The sequence below is a fragment of the Geospiza fortis genome, unplaced genomic scaffold (genome assembly GCF_000277835.1).
Source record: "Geospiza fortis unplaced genomic scaffold, GeoFor_1.0 scaffold11, whole genome shotgun sequence".
Classification (NCBI taxonomy): Eukaryota; Metazoa; Chordata; class Aves; order Passeriformes; family Thraupidae; genus Geospiza; species Geospiza fortis.
The window spans coordinates 14,827,724-14,849,440 of record NW_005054304.1 but is presented as its reverse complement, the minus strand read 5'-3'; the positions used below and the strand labels follow the sequence as shown (position 1 = coordinate 14,849,440).

Below are 21,717 nucleotides of genomic sequence, written 5' to 3'. Positions count from 1 at the left end.
TGGTTACTGTTTTGCCCCAGTAATTTTCAGCTCGGGAGCAGCTTGAGTGCATGTAAACTATATAAATCAGCTTCCTTCTGGGAAGGGAGAGTGAACACTGATTCTCTGAAGAAATTCTTTACCATCTGATATCTCCAGAACTCTCACAACTGGTTCTTTAGTATTTCCAAATAATGAATAAAAGAGGAAAGTCATTCATGTTGTAATGTCAATTAGAGAGATAACATTTTTTCTGTTTTTTACATTTTTCATTCTTAATATTGACCTTACCTTTTTTCTTTTCTTTTTTGAATTTAATTTAATTTCATGTTGACAGAAGGAAATTAGGAGATATCATAGGTGATGTGCACTAATCAGCCAGGTTCAGCGGAGTATAGCAGCAACCACTTGAGCAATGGCTAGTGTTCAACTGTATGGTATGAACTATGAAATTCTCTGACTGAAGAACTCCAGAACTCATTAGTTAATTTTGTATCCCTAAGTAAAAAAAAAAAACAAACCCTTCATCATAAAGATACTCAAGCATGCACGTTCAGTTGGTGATATTAATCACAACTCAAGTGCTTTTAACCTAGCTTCCCAGGCATATGGATTGACTGGTAAGGTATCAGCACTGCTAAAGAAGCCAGGATTTGGATTTAGACTTACAATTAATATTTTAGCTATACCAGAAGTAATTTCTTGCAGAATCCATAGTGGATACAGACATCGCACCTCTTCCTTCTCTCAATTCCTACTTTTGCTCAGTGAGATTTGCTCTAGTTTTAAAGCCAATCAGCTTTGGCCTGAAAGCAAGCATGACAAACATCAGGCACTAATTCCATTCTGACAGTTGAAAAAACTTGGGATGAAGTCCATTTAATTTCCAGTGTGTAATGTACAACATATTTCTATAGAGGCATCCACACAATTGTCCTGCAATCCAGATTAGAAAACTAAAAGAAAATGTTAAGATTTAAAAATGTTTTTTGAATGTGGTTAATTAAAGAAACAAATAAATACTAATATCCAAGCCTAAGCAGGAAAAAGTGACCTAACAGTTGCCTGCAGAACATGTGTAGTACAACTTCATTTTGTTTGTATAATTTCCTGTGCCACTGAAACTTCACAATGAGATCACATCTAAAAATAAGCATTTTTCATTTCCTTTACAGGACAAAAGTTTAAATACAGATACTGGCCCTTAAATATGTCACCAAGATTTTAGTGCCAAAATAAGAAGAAAAAGGGTCAAAAGTCCTTAAGGCATCACTAAATGGCTGCATAACAGGAATATACCTTGATTACTCTGCCGGTAAAGGCAAGGAATAAGGAGACTGATTTAGTCAGTCCCCACACTTGGCTATTAAAAGTTAACAGCAGTGAGAGTGGCAGAATTCCAGAAATGGTGATGGAAGTGCAGTTTGTCCAGTGCCCAAGGAGCAGCCAAGTGGCCAGGGTGGCTCAGTCTGTAACACTGCAGCCACTGCAGGTTCTGCTGTGGCCTCCCCTGAGCCCTGGTGTGCCCTGGTGGGCAATCCCAGAGAAATGCCTGGAACTGGCTCAACACATGCAGCACTTTTTACTGAGTCAAGATACCCTTCATGGGGCATTTGCCACATATCTCCACCTGGAAAGTGGATCCTCTTTGCTCTGGCAACGGCGCTGCTTGCATATGGAGCTAGAGCCTGACTTGAGAGCATAATCCCCTTGTTTAAACGCTTCAGCAAGAGCTGAGCTTACCCATCTTGGCTGCAAAAAGGCACACAAATGGTGTTATTTGAGGCACCTTGTGATCCTATCTGGAGTACAGAAGTTGAGTAGAAGTAAATAAGTAACAATTTATGACAGGATTATGAAGTTAAAAAAATAGATATGAAGCAAATTAATCCTGACTTAACTGATTCACACTAAGCCAGAAACAAGCACAGAAAATTAATAAAGTGACTGTTACATGCCAGCTGTTCCATGACAACTTAATTATGTACATTTCACAGAAACAACTTCAACCCAGAAATTAAAATAAAAATATAAAATTCTTCACCAAAATAAGGAGACTTCCTTCTTTTAAAAAAATCACTTTTCAAAATGTCATCTATAACAAATGCTCTAAAGAAATATCTGAAATACTTGGTAATAATAATGTAATACTAATAATTTTTACCCATCTGGGATATATTAAAGACATTTGCCTCTCTTAATGTATTATTCCACCACTGTAATAAAATCATTAAGACAAACCACATTGCACATCTTTCCCTGTAATTCATAGTGTTTATTTTTCTAAGATAAGACTGGCAAATGTGCTCCATCTTTTCAGTGTTCACACAGAACCACATGAATCTGCTTACTGCACATATTTTTGTTTTGTTTAAGATTTGGACAGAAGGGTAAAGCTATAAGGATTGAAAGGGTTGTCTACACTGGGAAAGAAGGCAAAAGTTCTCAAGGATGTCCAATTGCTAAATGGGTAAGTGATGTAAACAAATTAATCTCATTCGGTATGATGGTTCATGTGGCTGACAGCAGTGACATGTCCTGTTAACTGACACTAGGAAACTTCAAATAGCTCAACAGCAGCAATATTATAGGGTGCCTGTAGCCTGCTACCACCCTTCTCACTCCATTGACTTGTTGCATGGAGAATACCAAGAATAAAATTTAATTCAAAGGTATGAAAACCTAAGAAGAAAAGCATGTTTGCTTAAAGTTTTGCTCCACCTGGCATTTTCATTGCTGTTTAATTTTAGCCTACAAATAAGTCCAGTAAGTGCACCACTGTTATGTCTTTAAAATACCCTCCCAGTTTGAGAGAGGTGTTAGGACACCCTCTCAGCAAACACTGTTGTACTTTGGAACAAATTACTGAGTGGTTGGGATTGCTGGGGAAAGACAGCATGAGGAAAAACTAATGCATTATAGTTTTTATGCATGCCAGACTGCACCCTTTTTAGGAAAAGCTTCTCAGTGCTTATGCTACTGGAAGGACACTTAATTGAAAAACATCTACTGCTTTCCTCCCAACACTGTAATGTTTGTATGTAATAAGAGGAGGTCACAAAACTGTGAGACTGGTTATGAGTATAGCTGGTTAAGTTTGGAAGGGAAGGGGAGAGAGCTCCCTTGTCCAGTTATTTAGTCCCTTCCTTACTGCCTGCCTTTGCCTGCATGCTTCCTGCCCTAAGACAGGTGTCCACTACCCAGCTCTGTGCAGGGATACACCTCACGGCTCACTTCCTTGTGCTCACCAATCAATCTGAGCCACACTCAGTAACACAGATTCAGGAGAGGAATCCTGCTTTTACAAAGCTGGTTTCCACCACCACAGGTTTCCATGCCATCAGTCACCCTCTTAGAGTCAGCTTCATTAAACACAAAGAGTGTTTAACAAAGAGTAGCCCTGCCATATCACAGTGAGAAAAACAGACTGAACTGCCAGAGGCAAAGAGGAGGAGACAAGTAGAAATAAGCTTCCCACACACAGAGTAATGCTGAGGTTTCCCTCTCTCTTGCTCTTCACATTAAGAATGGCATTGTTTGTGTTGGGGCTCTGGGGTGTGTGTTGCTGTACATGCAGGTAGTCCGCAGAAGCAGCCAGGAGGAGAAGCTGCTCTGCCTGGTGCGCGAGCGAGCGGGACACACGTGTGAGACGGCCGTCATCGTCATTCTCATCCTGGTCTGGGAGGGGATCCCGACCAGCCTGGCCGACACGCTCTACTCGGAGCTCACTGACACCCTGCGCAAGTACGGCACGCTCACCAACCGGCGCTGCGCCCTCAACGAGGAGTAAGTGCAGCAAGGACTGTGCTCACCAAACCTGCAGCTCCATCTTCAGACCCAGCTCCTCTACTCATGCTGTTACCCTGAAACATCTACCTTCCTAGCTGTTTCATGCAGTTTGAAAACCCACAAATTTGTAGGAAACCCAAAGTAAACACTCTTATAAATAGGGAAAAACATTTTCTTAGAGTTGTGAAGCATCTCAATATATTTAAAAGAAGATATCTCAGCAGGAGCCAGAATAGCTGATACCTCAACATTGAAATAAAAGCTGGGTGCACTAAAGTGTACTTGTGTAAGCTGACACAGACTAGCCTGAATTTAAAGAAATTGCACTGTATGTCTTTCCCATGCCTTTCTGAGAGACAAGAACATTTAGACCAAAATTACCACAGCTATCACTGTATGTTACTTTGGCTTCATGGGTAGAGTCATATTTCAGGCATTATTGCTTAGCCCCTGACAGAGGGCTCCCACATTCCTGCAGGGCTGTCAGCACAAGCCCATGAGGCACTATGAATATCAGTACCTAACAAGGCACCACACAAACATACCCTCACCCAAGCAAAGCCATGTTTCTCACACAAGTGTAGAACCCCCAAAGACCCTGCTTTGTAGCCAGGAAATTATTCACTGATAAATTCTTCTGTTATGATGTGTATGTCTCCCTCTTGCAATTCTACATTATTTACTGGTGGAAGATTATCCACACTGCTGATTCCCTGAAGCACTGGCAGAACGCTGATGGCCACTGCCAGAGCACCACAGGGGGACCTGCCTGCTGCTAACAGCTGTGTTCTCTTATCTTTTAGACGGACTTGTGCATGCCAAGGGCTGGACCCTGAAACTTGTGGTGCTTCATTTTCCTTCGGTTGCTCCTGGAGCATGTACTACAATGGTTGTAAGTTTGCCAGAAGCAAGATTCCAAGAAAGTTTAAGCTGATGGGGGATGACCCAAAAGAGGTTGGTGTCCATTTCTGAAATGAGCTTGATTTGCAAAGAAATGTTTTCTGTCGCTCTGCAAATAGAGATACAGTACAAGAGAGCAGGGCCTGAGGCCTCCCTGAGTGCTGTACATGTAGGGTAATTAAATAACTGCCAGTCAAAACCAATTGATTCCAGTCACTGAGCCAGCTGAATCGACTGCCCAAATTCTGACAGCTGGTAAAAGCCCTGAGACTTGAAACCATGTTTGCAGGCTTTCACAATTAGAGGAGAAGGCATGGCCTGAATAATTCCGGCTGTATTAGGCCTGCAACTGAGCATTCCCAAGTGGCACAATGGAAGGTTTACCAGCTAATGGCACATAACACTGCAAGTGGGAACCAGAGCAGACTGGTTCAATGGAGACAAACATGATGAAACGCTGAGATGACAATAGGAAGAAGAGGATAGGAAGACTCATTCTACATACAGTCCTGCCCCACTGAATGTTTCCAGACCGGGCTCTGTGTTACAACAAACTGGTGAACGTTTAAAACGAGCCAGAGTAATAAACATTGACCTTAGCCTGGACACAAGATACCCCGAAGTTATGACTGCAGTGACTCCTGGACACCTCCAGCAAGTCATGTGAAGCTCCAGTGGCCCAATCTGCTTTCTGGCAAGGATGTGCAGATTTAGTCCCTTGCTTGTGCACTGGCATGCTAGTTTCACTGTATTCTGATGTCTTACACAAATCCAAGCATTACTCTTTCATAATCAGAGAGACAGATAATTCCACATCCTACCGCCTGTGCTGAAAAGAGTCCACTGTTCAGAATACCATCATAACTAACATACAGGTTTTCCTGCCCACTGCTCTTCTACAGCACCAAGAACTACAGAATAGCCCTCCTCCGTACATGCTGTGGCACAAAGCTTTCTTTATCACAGCCTGCAATCCTAAACTACCTACATTTCTAAGATGATACCCGGCCAGAGCACACCAGGGCACTCTCCCAACTTGCATTCTTGCATTTACTTCCTAGGGAAGCCAGATTTATGCAGGAAAGAGGGCTTTACCCTCCAGTCCTGGTCCCAAAGTTAGGGGCAGCCAAAGCATGCATCCAGACCAGGGATTGGGTTCCATAGCATAGACACAGTTTACAGGCAGCACAAACAGAATCCTCCCCAATAAAAACTAGAAAATACACTAACAAATGCTAACCTACAGGCCATAAAAAGCTCCACATTCTGGCAGCTGGCACGAGGTCACAGTAAGATATTTTTTGACAATTTAATATCAAACCAAACTAGGATATTGTCCCATAGTAGGGAATGCAAACTGTCAACACACCAAATGCATTCCTCTCTGAAACCTGTTTTCTCCCAGCTCTTCACATCTTCCTGCAACACAAAAACTCCTAAAAACAAATATGCCATTCCATTATGCCACCATTCTGTATGCATTTAAAATTAAAGATATGATAAACCTCATACAAGTGAGGTTTTGATTTTGGGATTCTCATCCTTATATGATGGGAAACAACTCTGGAGTATGTTTTAGATTATTTTTTAAAATGCTTTATTTTGACAGCATGCAATTTAGAGAGAAAAGGAAGTGTGGTCATTCCCACCTCCATATCACCAATTACTCGACACATCCATTCATTGCTTAAGGATTGGAAAGTTTTTGAAGACTGCAATATTTAAATATTTTGAAATTTCTGCATATAAAAATATTTCAGTATGTCAAAGTGTTGTCATTGCAATATGCAAAACACTTAAAGTAGCCATATTTATTTGGATCATTCTGATGTTATTTCTCTCAAGCTTTCTGAAGAGTATTATTTTTCCACAACTCCAAAAAGGAAAATAATGAGGATTATCACACTTAGATCTAAAACATATCCACATTGAAGAATGTGATTTTTCTTAATATAAAATAAATTAGGAGTATAGTATATGGTGTTCTACTGCAGGTTTTCCACTACACTGCTATAACTGCTCCATTCCTTTAAAGGCCTTAGAACAAAGAAATCAAAAGGAGATTCACAACAGTCACTGTCTAAACAACAGTGATACCGGTTCATGCCTTTACACAACAGCCTTTACACACAATTGTGTAAAGACCCCAACTTGTTGGATCCCAGATGTACAGTATGGAAGTGTCATTGAACCCTGTTTCATCTCTAACAGGAAGAAAAACTAGAATCCCATTTGCAGAATCTGTCAACCCTGATGGCACCTACCTACAAGAAGCTTGCACCCGATGCATATAACAACCAGGTATGATGGGGGGAAAAAAGGAATATGAGCAGTCATGGAAATACCTGGTTTTTAACATACTTCCCAATGCTTCAGCCTTGCACCAAACCATCACATACATTTTGTGCTAACATTTCTTTGATATCAGCATGAAGACAAATAGAAATGAACACTTGCTCTCACAAGTAAAACTAGCAGGATTTGGTCCACTAAATAGAATTAACCTTTTCAGCTACATCAACACGATAAAGTCATTTCACTCTTCAGCTCCAAAATCCAAATTTCCTGATTTAGCATGAAATACCATCCAAACCAACAAAGTTGCCGTGTATATGGCATGAAATTGGCAACAGTTTGCACTCAAGTCCCAAAGCCACAGTTTCTGTTCTGCTCTCTCAAGCAGCAGATGAATTTAGTTTTCACCAAAACACCCTTTAGAAACATGCTTTTAAAGTGAAATTCTATATTTTAATACACTCAGTCCTGTGTATGCACTCAAGTGCCTGCCCCAGCCTTCTTGCACAAAGGGATCTGTTCTCAGACACGTTCAGAGCTGTGAAGAGCTTCCCACTGTGGCTGTGTCTCATCTACATTTCATTACAAAATGTCTTTCAGATAGTTACACCAAAATTTGACAGCACACCACTTGCAAACATGTAACTGTTGACTTTATTTTCGTTGCTCAGGTTTACTACTGTTAGGGACATTCACAGAACTTGAGTCCCCAAACTTTCAGCATCTACTGCAAACTGTGACATCACCCTGCTTTCCTATTGATAGCATAGTACAACCAGCACAAGACAGATTCTCAGCTTTAACAGAAACAGTCAATTAATAAAAAACTGTCCATTATGATCTGCTGTAAAATTCACTCCTTTACGGTGTATTTAGTAGCAGCTAGACAGGGTAAGCAGACTCAGTGCAGACTTACCCAGTTTCACTTACCTGATCTGATAATGTTTGGAGACTCATCATGGAGAAAACTGTGGCTATGTGCCCACTAGACAGTGGTTATCTGTCCAAATATCTGAGAGACATTCTGCAAGAGAAAATAAGAAGAGAAAGAAAAGAAAAATGAGGTGGTGAACAATAAATTGTTTCTTTGCTTAAGCTGCTTTTCTTTTCCCACAAAAATTCACTTAAGAACTTTTCTCCAAATAAGCTGTGGTACCGCCCAACATTTGTTGAAAATACATGCTTTTACAAGTTTCAATTTTTACCTTATGTTATAAGGCATGTGTATAACTTGGCTTATTTCAGGAGTTTCATGTAGACCTTGTATTTCTGGGGAAACTGGACTCGAGCTAATGCCAGTGGCTTTAAAGGGAGATGATTGAGTTCTATTTAGTATGATATTGTAAAAGCTTCTAAAACCAAAAAAAGCACTAAAACCACATTTCAAAAGCCCAGATTTATTCTAATCCAAATCTGGACCACTTCTGGATTACAACCAAGAACTGGAAAAGGATTGTTTCCCAACTGGACCAAACAGAACATTTTGGAGAGCAGCTAAACCCATTTAGTTTGATGAGACAATTATAGTCTGGCTAACATTTCAGACTGCTCACATTTAATTCCAAAGAAGTTTACACAGTTTTCAAGTTTTTTTTCTGCTCTTGTTTTCAGATTCCAGGGAAATAAATAATCCAGATTTGAAAAATAAATGTCTGTGAGCAAACTAGACATATTTTTAGTGATTTTGAATGAAGACTTGGCAAAGCATCTAATTTGACCATAACTTAAAAAGGGATCCGTTAAGTTCCATTAAGTGTAGATGTTCTGTGCATTCACTTGAAAGGCTCAGGAATTTCAGAAAAGCATTTTATAAATGTGGTTTAATTTTTAATTTTTGAAATAAAATATGAAACAATCATTTTTCTAAGGCTTTATCCTCCATTACAAAATCCTTTCTTTTTGTGTAAGGTGTGTTAATGCATTTTTGAGTTCTCTGTAAAGTTCCTTAATAATGATTGCATGGGTACAAAGTACTGTCTTGACTGAATTCTCTCTCTTTTTAGTCAGGGTGGTTTAGATTTGCACTTAAGCTAATGAAATACATGTTTAGCATGCCAAAATATTACAAATCAAAAAGCAAATTATTATTTTTCATTAAGTCATTCTGGATTCAGTTTTCTAGAGCCATTTTCCCTTAATAGCTTGGTATACTTCCAGTCTACACAAACATATCACTCTCAGAGTGCCAGTCACGGAAACCATGCACTGCATTTGTCATGTAAAAACACCAACCCCTGGCAGAGTAATACACAAAGAAAAGTATTAGTGACTAATTTCACCATCATGCCAGAGACTGAAGGTACCAGGGAACAAAGCAGCAAGGAATGAAGCATGGATACAAACCAGCCATCTAATTGCTGTAGTTTATTTGCTTTCAAGATATGTTTGTTGTCACCTCCAAGGCATGAGGGAGACCTGCCCTTAGTCACAGCAGAGCATTCCTTGTGCACCTGTGGAGCACGCAGTGAACCCTGTCCTGTCTCTGCAGATCGAGTACGAACACAGAGCCCCCGAGTGCCGTCTGGGGCTGAAGGAAGGTCGCCCATTCTCTGGGGTCACTGCCTGCCTCGACTTCTGTGCTCATGCTCACAGAGACTTGCACAATATGCAAAACGGGAGTACTCTGGTAAGTCTGGGATGTGTAGCAGCCTCCTCACTCCAGCACTCAGCTCCTGGCTTTCATTCATTATCTCCTCTCTGTTTAAATTTATACTGCATAATGCAGATCAGTTAAAAAAAACCCATTAAGCAGTAACTGAGCTAAGTTACTACCCCCTACAACTTTTTCCTTCAAATGAATGAGACTTACAGTGTATTAAAGAAAGGTTTAACACAGAGCTGCTAGAAGAGAAACTGTGGAGACAATGGAAAGAAGGTCCCAGCAGCACTGAAATGCCTGTTTCGGTGTTCCTGGCACAAAACAGTTCATATTTATCCTCCTGAAATCCTTCTTTTTCTAACAACTTTGGATTATATCTTCTAATAAAATAAAAGTAGAAACAAATAACTTCTTTCTGAGAGAGTTTTGGAAAATTTGGATTTTATTCCTGCTTTGGATGAGCAGAAAGTCTGCTAGTCCACGTACCCTTGACTCTCCTCAGTTCTGATTTCTGGTAGGTACAGCAGAAGTTCTGTAGAAGATACTAGAAAAGCAAGCTGGTTTTGAATGTGTATTGGATTATTTCTGTAATAAAACAGTGGGGCCAAACATAGGAAAAAACACTCTTAAGGCTGTAATTAGAAGCAGCTCCCTAGATTCACAGTGCAGCTTTTATTATGACCAAAGAGGGTATCTGACTTTTTAACTCAAACTGAATTTTTCCTGTTTCCAGGGTCTGACTTAACTCACAAGTTAATCACCACTAATGTGCATTTCCAGCTGAGCTTTCTTCCCAAAGCTGAGACAATTATTTTGCTGCAGAATACATCCCTATCAGCACCTTTTTCTACAAAGATCCTCCCAATACCTGTTCTAGCTAGAGCTAATACAACAGGCTTGCTGCAGTAACTCCCCTAAATCTTGTTATTAACATTACAGTTGTACTGTGAAGGGGGTGTGAAGTACAACACCAGTGTGCTATATTGCACATTCTCTCTAATAGGTAGCTACCTACCTCATGTATTGTAGTGAAAGAATCTTCAGGCGAGTACCAAGTCCCAGATTCCACTGCTTCAGCTCTCTAGCCATGGTACAATGGATCACAGAGTTTATTTCACATGAGGGTAATCCCTAACTCTACTGTTAATTTCAGCACAAGTAAAAGAAATAGATATCTATACACCTTCTGTTTCTTTTAACACTGTACAACAAAGTAATGGAAGAAATTACATTTGCAGGCTTGTTGTGATATGCAAAAATTGCACAGAAACTTAGAGTTTACAAAGAGATTGCCAGATGCCAGCACTGACAGTGTCAGGGCACAATGCAGAGGTAGAGTTTCAGATCTCTAATCCACTTTCCTAACAGGTTTGCACACTGACTAGAGAAGACAATCGTGAAATTGGCCAAACACCAGAAGATGAGCAGCTCCACGTGCTCCCGTTATACAAAGTCTCTGATGTGGATGAGTTTGGAAGCACTGAGGGCCAGGAGGAGAAGAAGAGGAATGGCAGCATCCAGGTCCTTACATCCTTTCGTCGAAAAGTACGGATGTTAGCAGAGCCCGTGAAGACCTGTCGGCAAAGGAAGCTGGAAGCAAAGAAAGCAGCTGCAGAAAAGCTTGCCTCCTTGGAGAATGGGTCTAGCAAAGCTGAGAGAGAGAAGTCTGCTGCAGCACGCAACAAGCAAGGCACCTCTGAAGCAGCTGGCCATGCAAAGCAGCTGGCAGGTAAACACAGGAATCTGAGTGGGGTCAGCAGTGGTAAGCATCCTACAAATCAGGGTCAGTTATAATCAGCCTCAAGAAAACCATTATTATAAGAATGTAATGAAGTAAAAAGGCAAGAGATTTCTTGAAAGCGAATATCAATATTATATAAATACTAGAGTGCCAAATGTGGTACAACTCCAGAGAAGAAAAAAAAAAAGTTGCAATGAGAAATCCTTTACTATTGGATAGTTAACACTTGTAGAAATCTGGAAACAAACTCTGCTTGCCATCCAGCATATTGTAAAGTTATCTTTAAAGGACTAGTAGTACTAAAAGCCAGGAAGAGAAGTTGTGGTGCTGCTGCCAAAGAATGACCTACACATCACTCAATGTCTGCCACTGTGACAGAGCACCTCCTGATTTCAGGAGATACAAGCATAACCTCTTTACCACTATTTATACTCTCTGCCTCAAGACCAAAAGCAAAGCAGGCTTTCCAATAGTGGAGTAAGAGTTTATGGCAGTTCTCAGCAGCAGATTTGAGAGTACTGAGCAAAGGAGTTATCAGACCTGTTTTATTGTTGCAGCAGTTTTCCTAGAGAGGAAAAAAGTGATACATCTAGGGCCACCCAGAAGGTCACTGAAATACCTATGAATAGAAGTCAGCTGTCCCATGACCCAGGCAAGGGTTGTGACCATTAAATGATGCCATTGCACTTTAATGAATGTTATTTTTGCTCTCATGTCTTCAGTTAATCTCACTTATTATTGCACTGCTCTGCCTACCAGTGAATGTTGGTTTTACTGCTAGGGACATTTCTTGGAGTCAGTTCTATTCATGTAGATGAGAAGAATTATTTATTCTTGGGGAAAAGAAAGTCACTTTGTGCACGGCTGTTTGGGAGCACTTTGATGCTCCATTTCATGGGCTACTTAAAAGACAATTCAACTCTTTGGATTTTGTGCATGTGACTCTGAACAGACTGCACTGTCCTCTTTTCCCCACTGCCACTAGCATCTGATCTTGTTGGACACATGCCAAAAAGGAAGAGTAGCCTTAGTATTTATTCAGCTTCTTAAAGGATGGTGTTTGAGATATGAGAAAGGGAGCGTCTGTTAATAAATCTACTTTTCTTAGAAATTTCACATAAAGTATGTAATTTGTTGGGTGGTTGGTTGGTTTGGGGCCTTTTTTTAAAAAGCCTGTTTGTTGTGTGGTTGTTTGTTTTTTTCCTTTTTACATCTACAGATCTTTTACGTCTTTCAGGACCAGCCACACAACAACAGCAGCAGCAGCAGCAGCAACATCCACAGCGCTCTCTCCCTAACAACCCTCAATCAAATCCCATTAACTCTTACTCGGGTTCAGGTTCTGCAAATCTCTATGGAAGGTTGCCTAATCCAGCCAATGCTTATCCAAACTCTTCGTACACTTCAGATCCATATGGAGGGTCCAATCCCGTGAACCTCTATCCAACCTCATCACAGTCTGCGGGGTCTTATTTGAATTCTTCCAGTCCCATGAACCCTTATTCAGGATCTTTAAGTCAAAATAACCAATATCCCCCCTACCAATGCAATGGAAACATAGCTATGGACAACTGCCCCTCTTACTTGGGCTCCTACTCTTCCCAGCATCAGCACATGGACTTGTATAGTTGCCAGAGCCAAGACCATATGTCTAAACTAAGTCTACCACCCATTCAAACATTATACCAGCATAGGTTTGGGAATAACCAGAGTTTTGGTCCCAAGTACTTGAATTATGGAAACCAAAATATTCAGGTAGACTCCTTCAGTAATTGCACCATAAAACCAAATTTACACCATGTAGGGTCATTTTCCTCTTACTCAACCCATGAGTCCAATGGCCATTTTATGGAGGTTGCCTCAAGGTTAAAATCTAATCTGAGTAATCCAAGCATGGATTATGCCTCTATGAGTAAAACAGGTGAACATCATCACATGCAACCCCCTCCACATTTATCACATGACTACCATTCTGCTCCAACTATGTTTAGTGGTCCCCCTAATTCATTGCATCTCCAAAATAAGGATAATGAAATTATTTCACATGCAGTTAATGGTTTGTCTAACATGCTTCCAGGTCAAAACCATGACAGGACTGCTCCCCAGGGTGGTTTAGATAAAACTGACGTGCTGAATCCAGAAAAAGCAGAGGATCCCGATGAAGTCTGGTCAGATAGTGAGCAGAATTTTCTGGATCCAGAAATTGGAGGAGTGGCAGTTGCTCCATCTCATGGGTCAATTCTCATAGAGTGTGCAAAACGCGAGCTCCACGCAACGACTCCCTTAAAAAATCCCAACAGGAACCATCCCACCAGAATATCCCTTGTATTTTACCAGCACAAGAGCATGAATGAGCCAAAACATGGTCTGGCTCTGTGGGAGGCGAAGATGGCTGAGAAAGCAAGAGAGAAAGAAGAGGAATGCGAGAAGTACGGCCCAGACTACGTGCCTCAGAAATGCTACGGCAAAAAAGCCAAGCGGGAGCCCGTGGAGCCCCACGAGCCCTCTGAGCCAACGTACCTGCGCTTCATCAAGTCCCTGGCACAAAGGACACTGTCGGTCACCACGGACTCCACCGTCACCACATCTCCATATGCCTTCACACGGGTTACAGGGCCTTACAACCGATATATCTGACACCTTGGCTGGTTACCTCATTTGAAAAAACACCTTGTCGCTAGGGTAGTAGTGCTTTAGGTTTCATGGAGGGCAAGGGTGGAGAAGAAAACAGTGTTTTTACGGAGCTCATCGGTGGAAAAAGCCTCGGCACACCAGCAAAAAGAGGTAAATCTCACTAGAGCACTTGTTTTCCACTGATTTTTAAGTGGTCACAGATGGCACGTAGGAAACAGACCAAAGCATCCTATGCAAAAAAAAATTTACAAACAGAAGAAGAAAATAAAAGGAAAGAAAAAGGAGAGAACACAAAAAAAATTGTTTCACAATTTACATTGGAAAACACTGGCTCTATTACTGAAAGAGATAATCTGCAAATGGATATTTTTTTCTTACAGTTTTTCACATCTGTGGCCACTTTTAATGTCATCAAGTTTGCATAGTCATGGAACAGGAGCAAAAACAACCCTAATACAAAACAAAAAATACTGTGGTATTACAACTGCAGGAATCTTAAAATAACATCTGGTGCTGAATCTATGATGTACTGAAATACTGGAATTATGGCTTTTTAACATGCAGTTTTTACTGTAATCTTAATAGTATTTTGATTTTATTTAATGAAGTAGATAAGACAAATAGACAGCAAAACACTGAATTTGTTTGAATATTCTAAAACCATGGTGCTATCCAAGAGAATGGTGTCTTTATTTTATCAGTGAAACAGTTAATGCCTTTATAACAAAATGTCAATGATGTAGTCAAGTGTTCTTCAGCAACAGGGAGGACCTTTTCATTCATGTATGTATTGAAATTACCTGGTGTTAAAATAAGCTTGCTTTTTAACATATGGGAATTACAAAGACCTCTGGATTTTACTCATCCAGTCAAGTCCTAGAAAAGGACAATAAAATAGAGAGAGAGATATTTTTTTTTAAATAGTGTTTCAAAAGCACTTTGTCTACCTAAGCTTGGCAACTTGAACAATGCTAAGGTACTAAGACATTAAAAACAAAAAAAAAAAAAAAAGAAGAGTTTACTTTGATTTTAAAATGCAAAGATAATTTTTTTAAACTAAAAAAGCTTTTAAATACTTTTGGTTTAGCCATGCATCAGCTAGTGGGCTACATATCCATTTTTAATACAGTCAGTTATGGTAAAAATGGGGCTTACTGGATATAAGGGAATACTTTAGTACACAAAACACATTTTTTTCTGGTGCTCATCTCACACAGCTATACTGTAAACTGTTTTCTACAATTATTATGACAAGTTCATTGCTCAAATATGTACAGTTTTAAGGAAAGAATTTTATATTAACTACAGGTAATAATTAGCAGCATGCAGCAGACTACACCTAGTTAGCTTGGGCTTCTGCTGTTTCTAGAGATCTGTGCGCTCCCACTATGGAATGGCAGAACTGCTTTTGTGTTGATAATTATGTACATTGTGGTGCAAGTAATTTCTCGGTGCAAGTGGCCTCTTTTCCAGAAAGACTGAGCAGACCGATGCCTACACAAGATGAATGAAACAGGGTTAGTTCTGTGCGATTCCGTTGATTCATAGAAAAAAAAATAGGCAGCTGGCTTGCTGTGGTGGTTTTAAATCATTAATTTCTATTTTAAAAAATTTAAAAAGCAGGAGAGTTGTATAGTAAATTAAATTGTAAACAAAACTTTTTTTAACGCAATGCTTTAGTATTTTAGTACTGTAAAAATATTAAATCTATATATATTTGGGTTTTGAGCTGAATTCACATCATGGTGCTACTCAGCCTGCTACAAATATATCATAATGTGAGCTAAAAATACATTAAAAGGTTTGAGTGATGTTCCTACTTGTCATATACCTCAACACTAGTTTGGCAATAGGATATTGAACTGAGTGTGAAAGTTTATATATTGTATACCATCTTTTTCCCCCATCAGCCTTTGAAAAAAACAAACAAACAAAAAAAAAAAAAAAAAACCTAAACAAAAAACTCTCAATACTTGACATTTTAGCAAGTATAACTTGAACTTCAACTTTTTTTTTTTTGTTGTTCTAAAAATTCAGGGATATTTCAGCTCATGTTCTCCTATGCCAACGTGTCACCTGTTTGTATGTAAAGCTGTTGTAGGTTAAATATATTATTCTTGGGTTTTTTGTTTTGTTCTTTTTTCAGGGATTTAATGTTTTTCTTTTGAATCCCTCCTCTTATTTTTCTTGTATATGTATTGTGCAACTAAAACTAATTTTGTAAATTTGTTAGCTCTTTTTATTGTAACAGAAGTGTTTAAGAGATTTAGAATGTTTTGACTGTTTCAAATGATTAAACAAAAAGAAAGTAGAATGCACTGAGCTGATTAAAGGGAAAAATGTAAGGCAGGGGTTTGGCAAGTGACTGTTTGCTAGAGTTGTTCAAGTCACTCTCTAAACAAGGCTTCTTGGATACTGTAATGAATAAAATAAAATATAAAAAGGTACAGTCAGTACAAGGGCTTCCCTAAACATGCAAACCTCCATGTCCCAGCTATATCTTGTGCAATATACTGTAAGATTATGTTTGGTCAAAAGAAATTCTATACAACAGAATCACAACCTAACTCAAGTAAATCAAAGGAGGCCTTTGGGTTTAATGGTCAAATATTTATTATGGCAATTTTGGGTTTTCTCAGTCTGTGACTTTATCCACTCATTGAAACAAAAGTTTTGCCTTTTTGGGGAAAAATGATGGTTCTATGCCAGATTAAGTAAATCATTATATATCTTCATCTTTTGGTGATTTTTTTAAAATCCTATCTAATTCATGTAATCCATAGTAGATGTTTGGTTAATATGCCATGCACTGTCATTTGCCAAACTGCTGGCAGCAGGAGCAGGAAGCTTAGTTGGAGAATCAGTTTTGTATTGTAAATACCTGAGCTGTAATTTTTGGTGTACAGAACCCTGCCTCAGTTGGAACGAATGACAAAGCAGACAGAGTTGCTTGTATAGGATTATCAGGTCGATTATAGCCATACTTGAAGATGCTTCTGAGAGTTGTCAACTTTACTTGAATGAATTTTTCATCTTGATTGACGCACAGCAGTATAAAGTTCACTTCTAAAGCTAGTGGTTAACTTGTGTAGGAAACTTTAGCAGTTTGACACTAAGGTAATGAACTTCTGTGTGCATTTTCTATGCTTATGTTCTACTTTTTTTTTTTACTTTAGTTTCATTCATTTTCATGAGATGTTTGGTATGTCTATAAAAAGAATCCAAGGATGGTTATAAATACTGTAAGTATTGTAATGTAATGCAGGTTATTTGAAAGCTGTTTATTATTATATCATTCCTGATAACGCTGAGATGTGGGTGTTTTTAATAAAATTTATATTTATTTAATGCACTCTGTCTTGCAGAAACTTGTCTTTCCTTGTCATTTTTACCAGCTGACAACAAAGCAGGCATCATGCCCAAACAAAGTGCATCACTAGAGACTTCAAAAGAGGAAGCCTAGACATCACATTCGTTCCTAGTTCTGCTTTGATTCTTACCTCCAACAGGTTGGGATACGGGCTGCTGAGGCCAGGCTACTGCTCCATAAAATCTGTGTTTACAGGGAAGGAGGGAGGCATTTGTATGGGCAGGAAGAGACAGTAGAGCTTCACTGCTGTTTTTCCATTGGTCTTTGTGTACACAAATGAATATGGCATATTCACTGTGCCAGTGCCTTCACTGCTCAAGTAACAGCCACAAATGCACACCTAGCAGAGGCAGGACAAGGGGGAGACTCTAAGCATTCATTTATTTGTTTGGGGTATTCAGCTGTACCTAGTTAAGCATTTTTCTACTTTATTTCAAATCACTCCCAAATGGTGGGAGGCTCCAACAAACAGTATTGTGTCAGAAGAGGACTAGATTGGATGTTAGGAAAAATGTTGTCACCAAGAGAGTTGTAAGATTGGAAAAGGCTGTCCAGGGAAGTGGTTGAGTCACCATCCCTGGAGCTATTCAAAAGACATGTGGCACCTGGGGACAGGGTTTAGTGGTGGACTTGGCAGTGTAGGTTTTACAGTTGGACTTAAAGGCCTTAAGCGACTTTTCCAACCTAAATTATTGTGACCAAGAAAAACCTCAAAATCATTAAAGTCAAAACGCTCAGGTATAATCTAAATCACTCACAATCTAGAGAAAAGAAGAAGCAGTAAGAAAGTGTGTCTGAATCAATACCAGGACATACATTCTTGGAGGCATCAGACAAAACCTTGTTCTCTGAGTCCCTTTGTTTAACTTCAGGGGATATCAGGACTGAATTCTGAAACAACCCATTCTGTGGGAGAAGAGAAAAATTGCTCTCTCCACAGTTGCAAAATGTTTCTGTGACAATAACAGGAATTCTCAAGCTTCCTTTTTTGAGAGCCTGAGTTTGTTATCAGCACTGTTCCCCCCATCTGTTGGGTTCTTGTGGTTGAGATGACCCTCAAGGTATTAGAAAGTCTTTTTTTCCCAGCCCCACAACTGAAGAAGTTGAGATTTGTCAGTTCTGCTTTTCAAGGTTGTTTATTTTTTTCTTATCTATTACATTCTTTCTCTGACCTGCTGAGATCTGTCCAGTGGGTCGGGTTGTGGCACAGTGACTGCCTTTGTGGTGGTGTTAACTTTTTATACTACGAACTACGTGTACTTTATTTACAATAATTTTCCAATACCTATCAGTTATGTTAGACAGTCTGTCTCTACTTTAAACCAATCAAAAAGTGCCACCATCCCAGCAGAAGATGGAGGACAAGAAGAAGGAGAAGAAGGACAGGACATGCCCAGATTCGTCCATCTTGCTTCTTGAACCCCCATTCTAAAATCCCAAAATTCTACTTTTTCACCCTGTGACAAATTAACTATCATTTTACTCAAACTCTTGTGGTTTGTAAATCTCCACACAAAGTTGGTAATTGTTTCCATGGACTAAAATCGAAGGCACAGGTTTTTTTGATGCCATGCCAAGGTCCCTGAGCCCCTTGCCAGGGTCTCGAATCACCCAGAGCAGCCAGAAGAATGTCCTGGGTCCCAACACCCATCCATCGACTCCACACACCTTGGAAAGCCCCCCCTGCTACACACATTCAGATCAGTCAGTGTCTTGGGAACACAGTGATTTAACACTCCACAGTCTGTAATGTTCCCCCCAGCTCTCAGTGTATTCCCAGATGGGAGTTCTTGAGGCAGGCTAGCACCCTGCAGCAGCCAAGTGCTGCCCTTTCCTGTCCACAGGTGCATATTCCTGCATCAGCCAGATGAACAGACAGATGCACTGGCTTTAACAGAGCTCTCTCAGCCCTTTAGCCTTCCTTGGCAAAGAATCGTGCCATTAATGAACATTCCCACTTGTGTCTTTCAGCATAATTTCTTCAGTGCATTTTGAGAGATCTCATTCCAGAGGTGCTAACATAGCACAATGTGCTCATAGTCAAGACCCAGAGAAGTCAAACCAGACGTTCCCAGGACACTTCTCCCAGGAACACAGGCTCTTCCTGAGACTTGGGCAGTTTGCTGTTGTGCCTCAGGGGGCCATGACCACTCACCATCACCACCCAAACCACTGGCTGTAGTCCCCATACAGTGGTTACAACTGGGAATGCCCAACTGAGCATCCAAATAACTTCTGCCTCACCTTTTCTCTTCACTTCCCTGTTTTGTCATTTCCCATGGGAATGACTGGAAAGCCTGTGGTAAGAAGCCAAACCAGGGTGAACAAACCCCAAGCAAAAATTAAGAGCAGCAGGTAATGATGCTCTTATGGAAAAGAATCCAACACAAAAAGGATGTGAGGAAAAGCACAACAGATTTCTCTTGGAGAAGCAAAACAACTTATAGAAGGCATGGATTAATGGTAGTTTTGGGCAATGGTAGTTTTGCTATATGCACATTTTCAACACACTTTCAAATGGGAAATGTTTTAGAAAAGCTCAAATCTTTTCACTCAAGTAAAGCTCCAAGCAGAGGAACAACACCTTGAATTTAAACATGAACCCTGTGGTTTACCCTGTCTGCAAAATAGAGCCTATAGAAATGCACATTCTCTTGCCTTTAGGCTGCTCCCAAGAGCAAGGCCCTGCCAGCAGAGCTCTCTGTTACTTCTACTTGTGTGACAAGTGCCACCCCAAACCTGCAAAGGCTTGCTGGTAATCCAGCAGCACTGATACTAAAACTGGCACATATCATCTCAGCAGCAAATTAATACTCTGCTGTTTAATTGACACAGTAACATTTATTTTTCCTTAGAAAGATGCATCTGTCAAGTTCCTGTTACAGTTGACTCTGTTTATCTAACGCAGACACAACTAATAGTTTTGGGGCACATTTTGTCTCAGAGGACTGACATTTCCACCCCCACCAACCCATGAGCCACAATGACTGCTCTCCATGCATCACTCTGTGAGACACTCTGCTTTCCAACTATGTTTATATGTTAAGCAAGTCCATTTATTTTGACCTGTAAACTATTCCCTAAGTTAGTTTAATTAGTGAAAATATTGTGCTAGGAGAGATTCTTGCAGAACTGGGGAGATAAGTCAGCTCTATGTTTTATTTTCCTCACCTCTGACCAGCAAAGAATATCAGTCATTACCACAGAAAGTGCTGCTGATTTAAAGAAACAAAAAATGCTCATTTTCAGAGGGAAGAAAAATGTTACACTGGGGGCAGGAACATGAGAAAGAAGGAAGAGATGTGTTGAAGATCTACTGCTGTCCTTTCTGATGGGGAACACTGAAGCTGGAAGCTGCTTACTTGACTTGGATGTTGCAACATGGGGGCACTTAAGCCCCAGACAAATACCACTGCCACTACAGCAGAGTGGGGGCCGGGGGCCCCTGACAGAGAGATCCCCAGATCCTAGGCCATGGAGAAGGGAATTACATACTTCCTACAAAATGCTGTGAAAACATCTCCAAGGCTTCTGTTTAGAAATCTCTTTACTGTTGACTTCAAAAGGTCTCCTTCCTTGCAAGTTTGTGAGAACAAGGTACCATTCTTTCTCCCCCAAAACCATTTTGCCATTAGTTCAGGTGCTTGGAATACTCACAATCTTGCCACTCAGGTCCTCCATGTCTGGACAGATTCAGATTATCATCATTCTAAAAGGCTTGAAGTACTCTGGGGTACACACAAGCCCATCCCACCAATCCCCTCCATCCCACATCACAAAGAAACACTTCCCACTGTTCTATGAAGGACTGAGGGAAGCCTGCTGTTCTACATCATTTTAAAATGGGGTTTAATCCTCAGTGTTAAAATCAGTGCCACCCTCTTGTTTCATGCTCCCAGGAGAAGCAGAACATCACTGCTGGAGGCAGCCACAGGAAGGTTTGAAGGGATTTTTTCTTTTACAACCCAGCCAAGCCAATCTATGTTAACCCACTCAAGATTTTTTTCAACTACCACACTAAATACTTTGTCTTCATAGTATTTTACACAAGGAAAGACAGCCCAGGGTAGGGACATTTCCTCCTAACGTCATGGCAACACAGCTGTACACTCCTAAATCACAGCAGAAAAGCCAGCCTGGCAGGAACAGCTTGGGATTGTGGTTCAGCTTCCTTTTAGTTTCCACTGCATTAGCAATTGGAGCCTCATTGCATTTTCAGGCACAATCATCTTCCTCTTATTTTTCTGCTCCCATTGTGATTATTTGTAAAAATGACAGCACCATTATCTTCTTGGATGTAAGGCTTCATACAGACCACTTTGGTAAAGAGATTTAACTGGAGGGAATGGCTTAAAGTGCAGTCTGCTCTGAAAAGGGCCGGGTAAAGTGGCATCCTGGGGCTCCCAGTCT

At 40.2% G+C, this 21,717-nt stretch overlaps 1 protein-coding gene across 2 annotated transcripts in view; it reads left to right on the top strand.

Moving 5' to 3' along the window:
• TET2 (tet methylcytosine dioxygenase 2) overlaps positions 1–17,289 on the top strand; it is a 24,168-nt gene extending 6,879 nt beyond the window's left edge. The window contains exons 3-9 of one of the 2 annotated variants that reach the window (XM_031066356.1): positions 2,356–2,449; positions 3,557–3,765; positions 4,572–4,722; positions 6,880–6,969; positions 9,452–9,589; positions 10,931–11,291; positions 12,541–17,289. In XM_031066356.1, coding sequence (XP_030922216.1) covers positions 2,356–2,449; positions 3,557–3,765; positions 4,572–4,722; positions 6,880–6,969; positions 9,452–9,589; positions 10,931–11,291; positions 12,541–13,940 — 2,443 coding nt within the window. In that variant the 3' untranslated portion in view covers positions 13,941–17,289. Of the gene's footprint in view, positions 1–2,355; positions 2,450–3,556; positions 3,766–4,571; positions 4,723–6,879; positions 6,970–9,451; positions 9,590–10,930; positions 11,292–12,522 lie in introns of both variants that reach the window. The other variant, XM_005418174.3, reaches the window with a different exon arrangement.
• Positions 17,290–21,717: the final 4,428 nt, after the last annotated feature.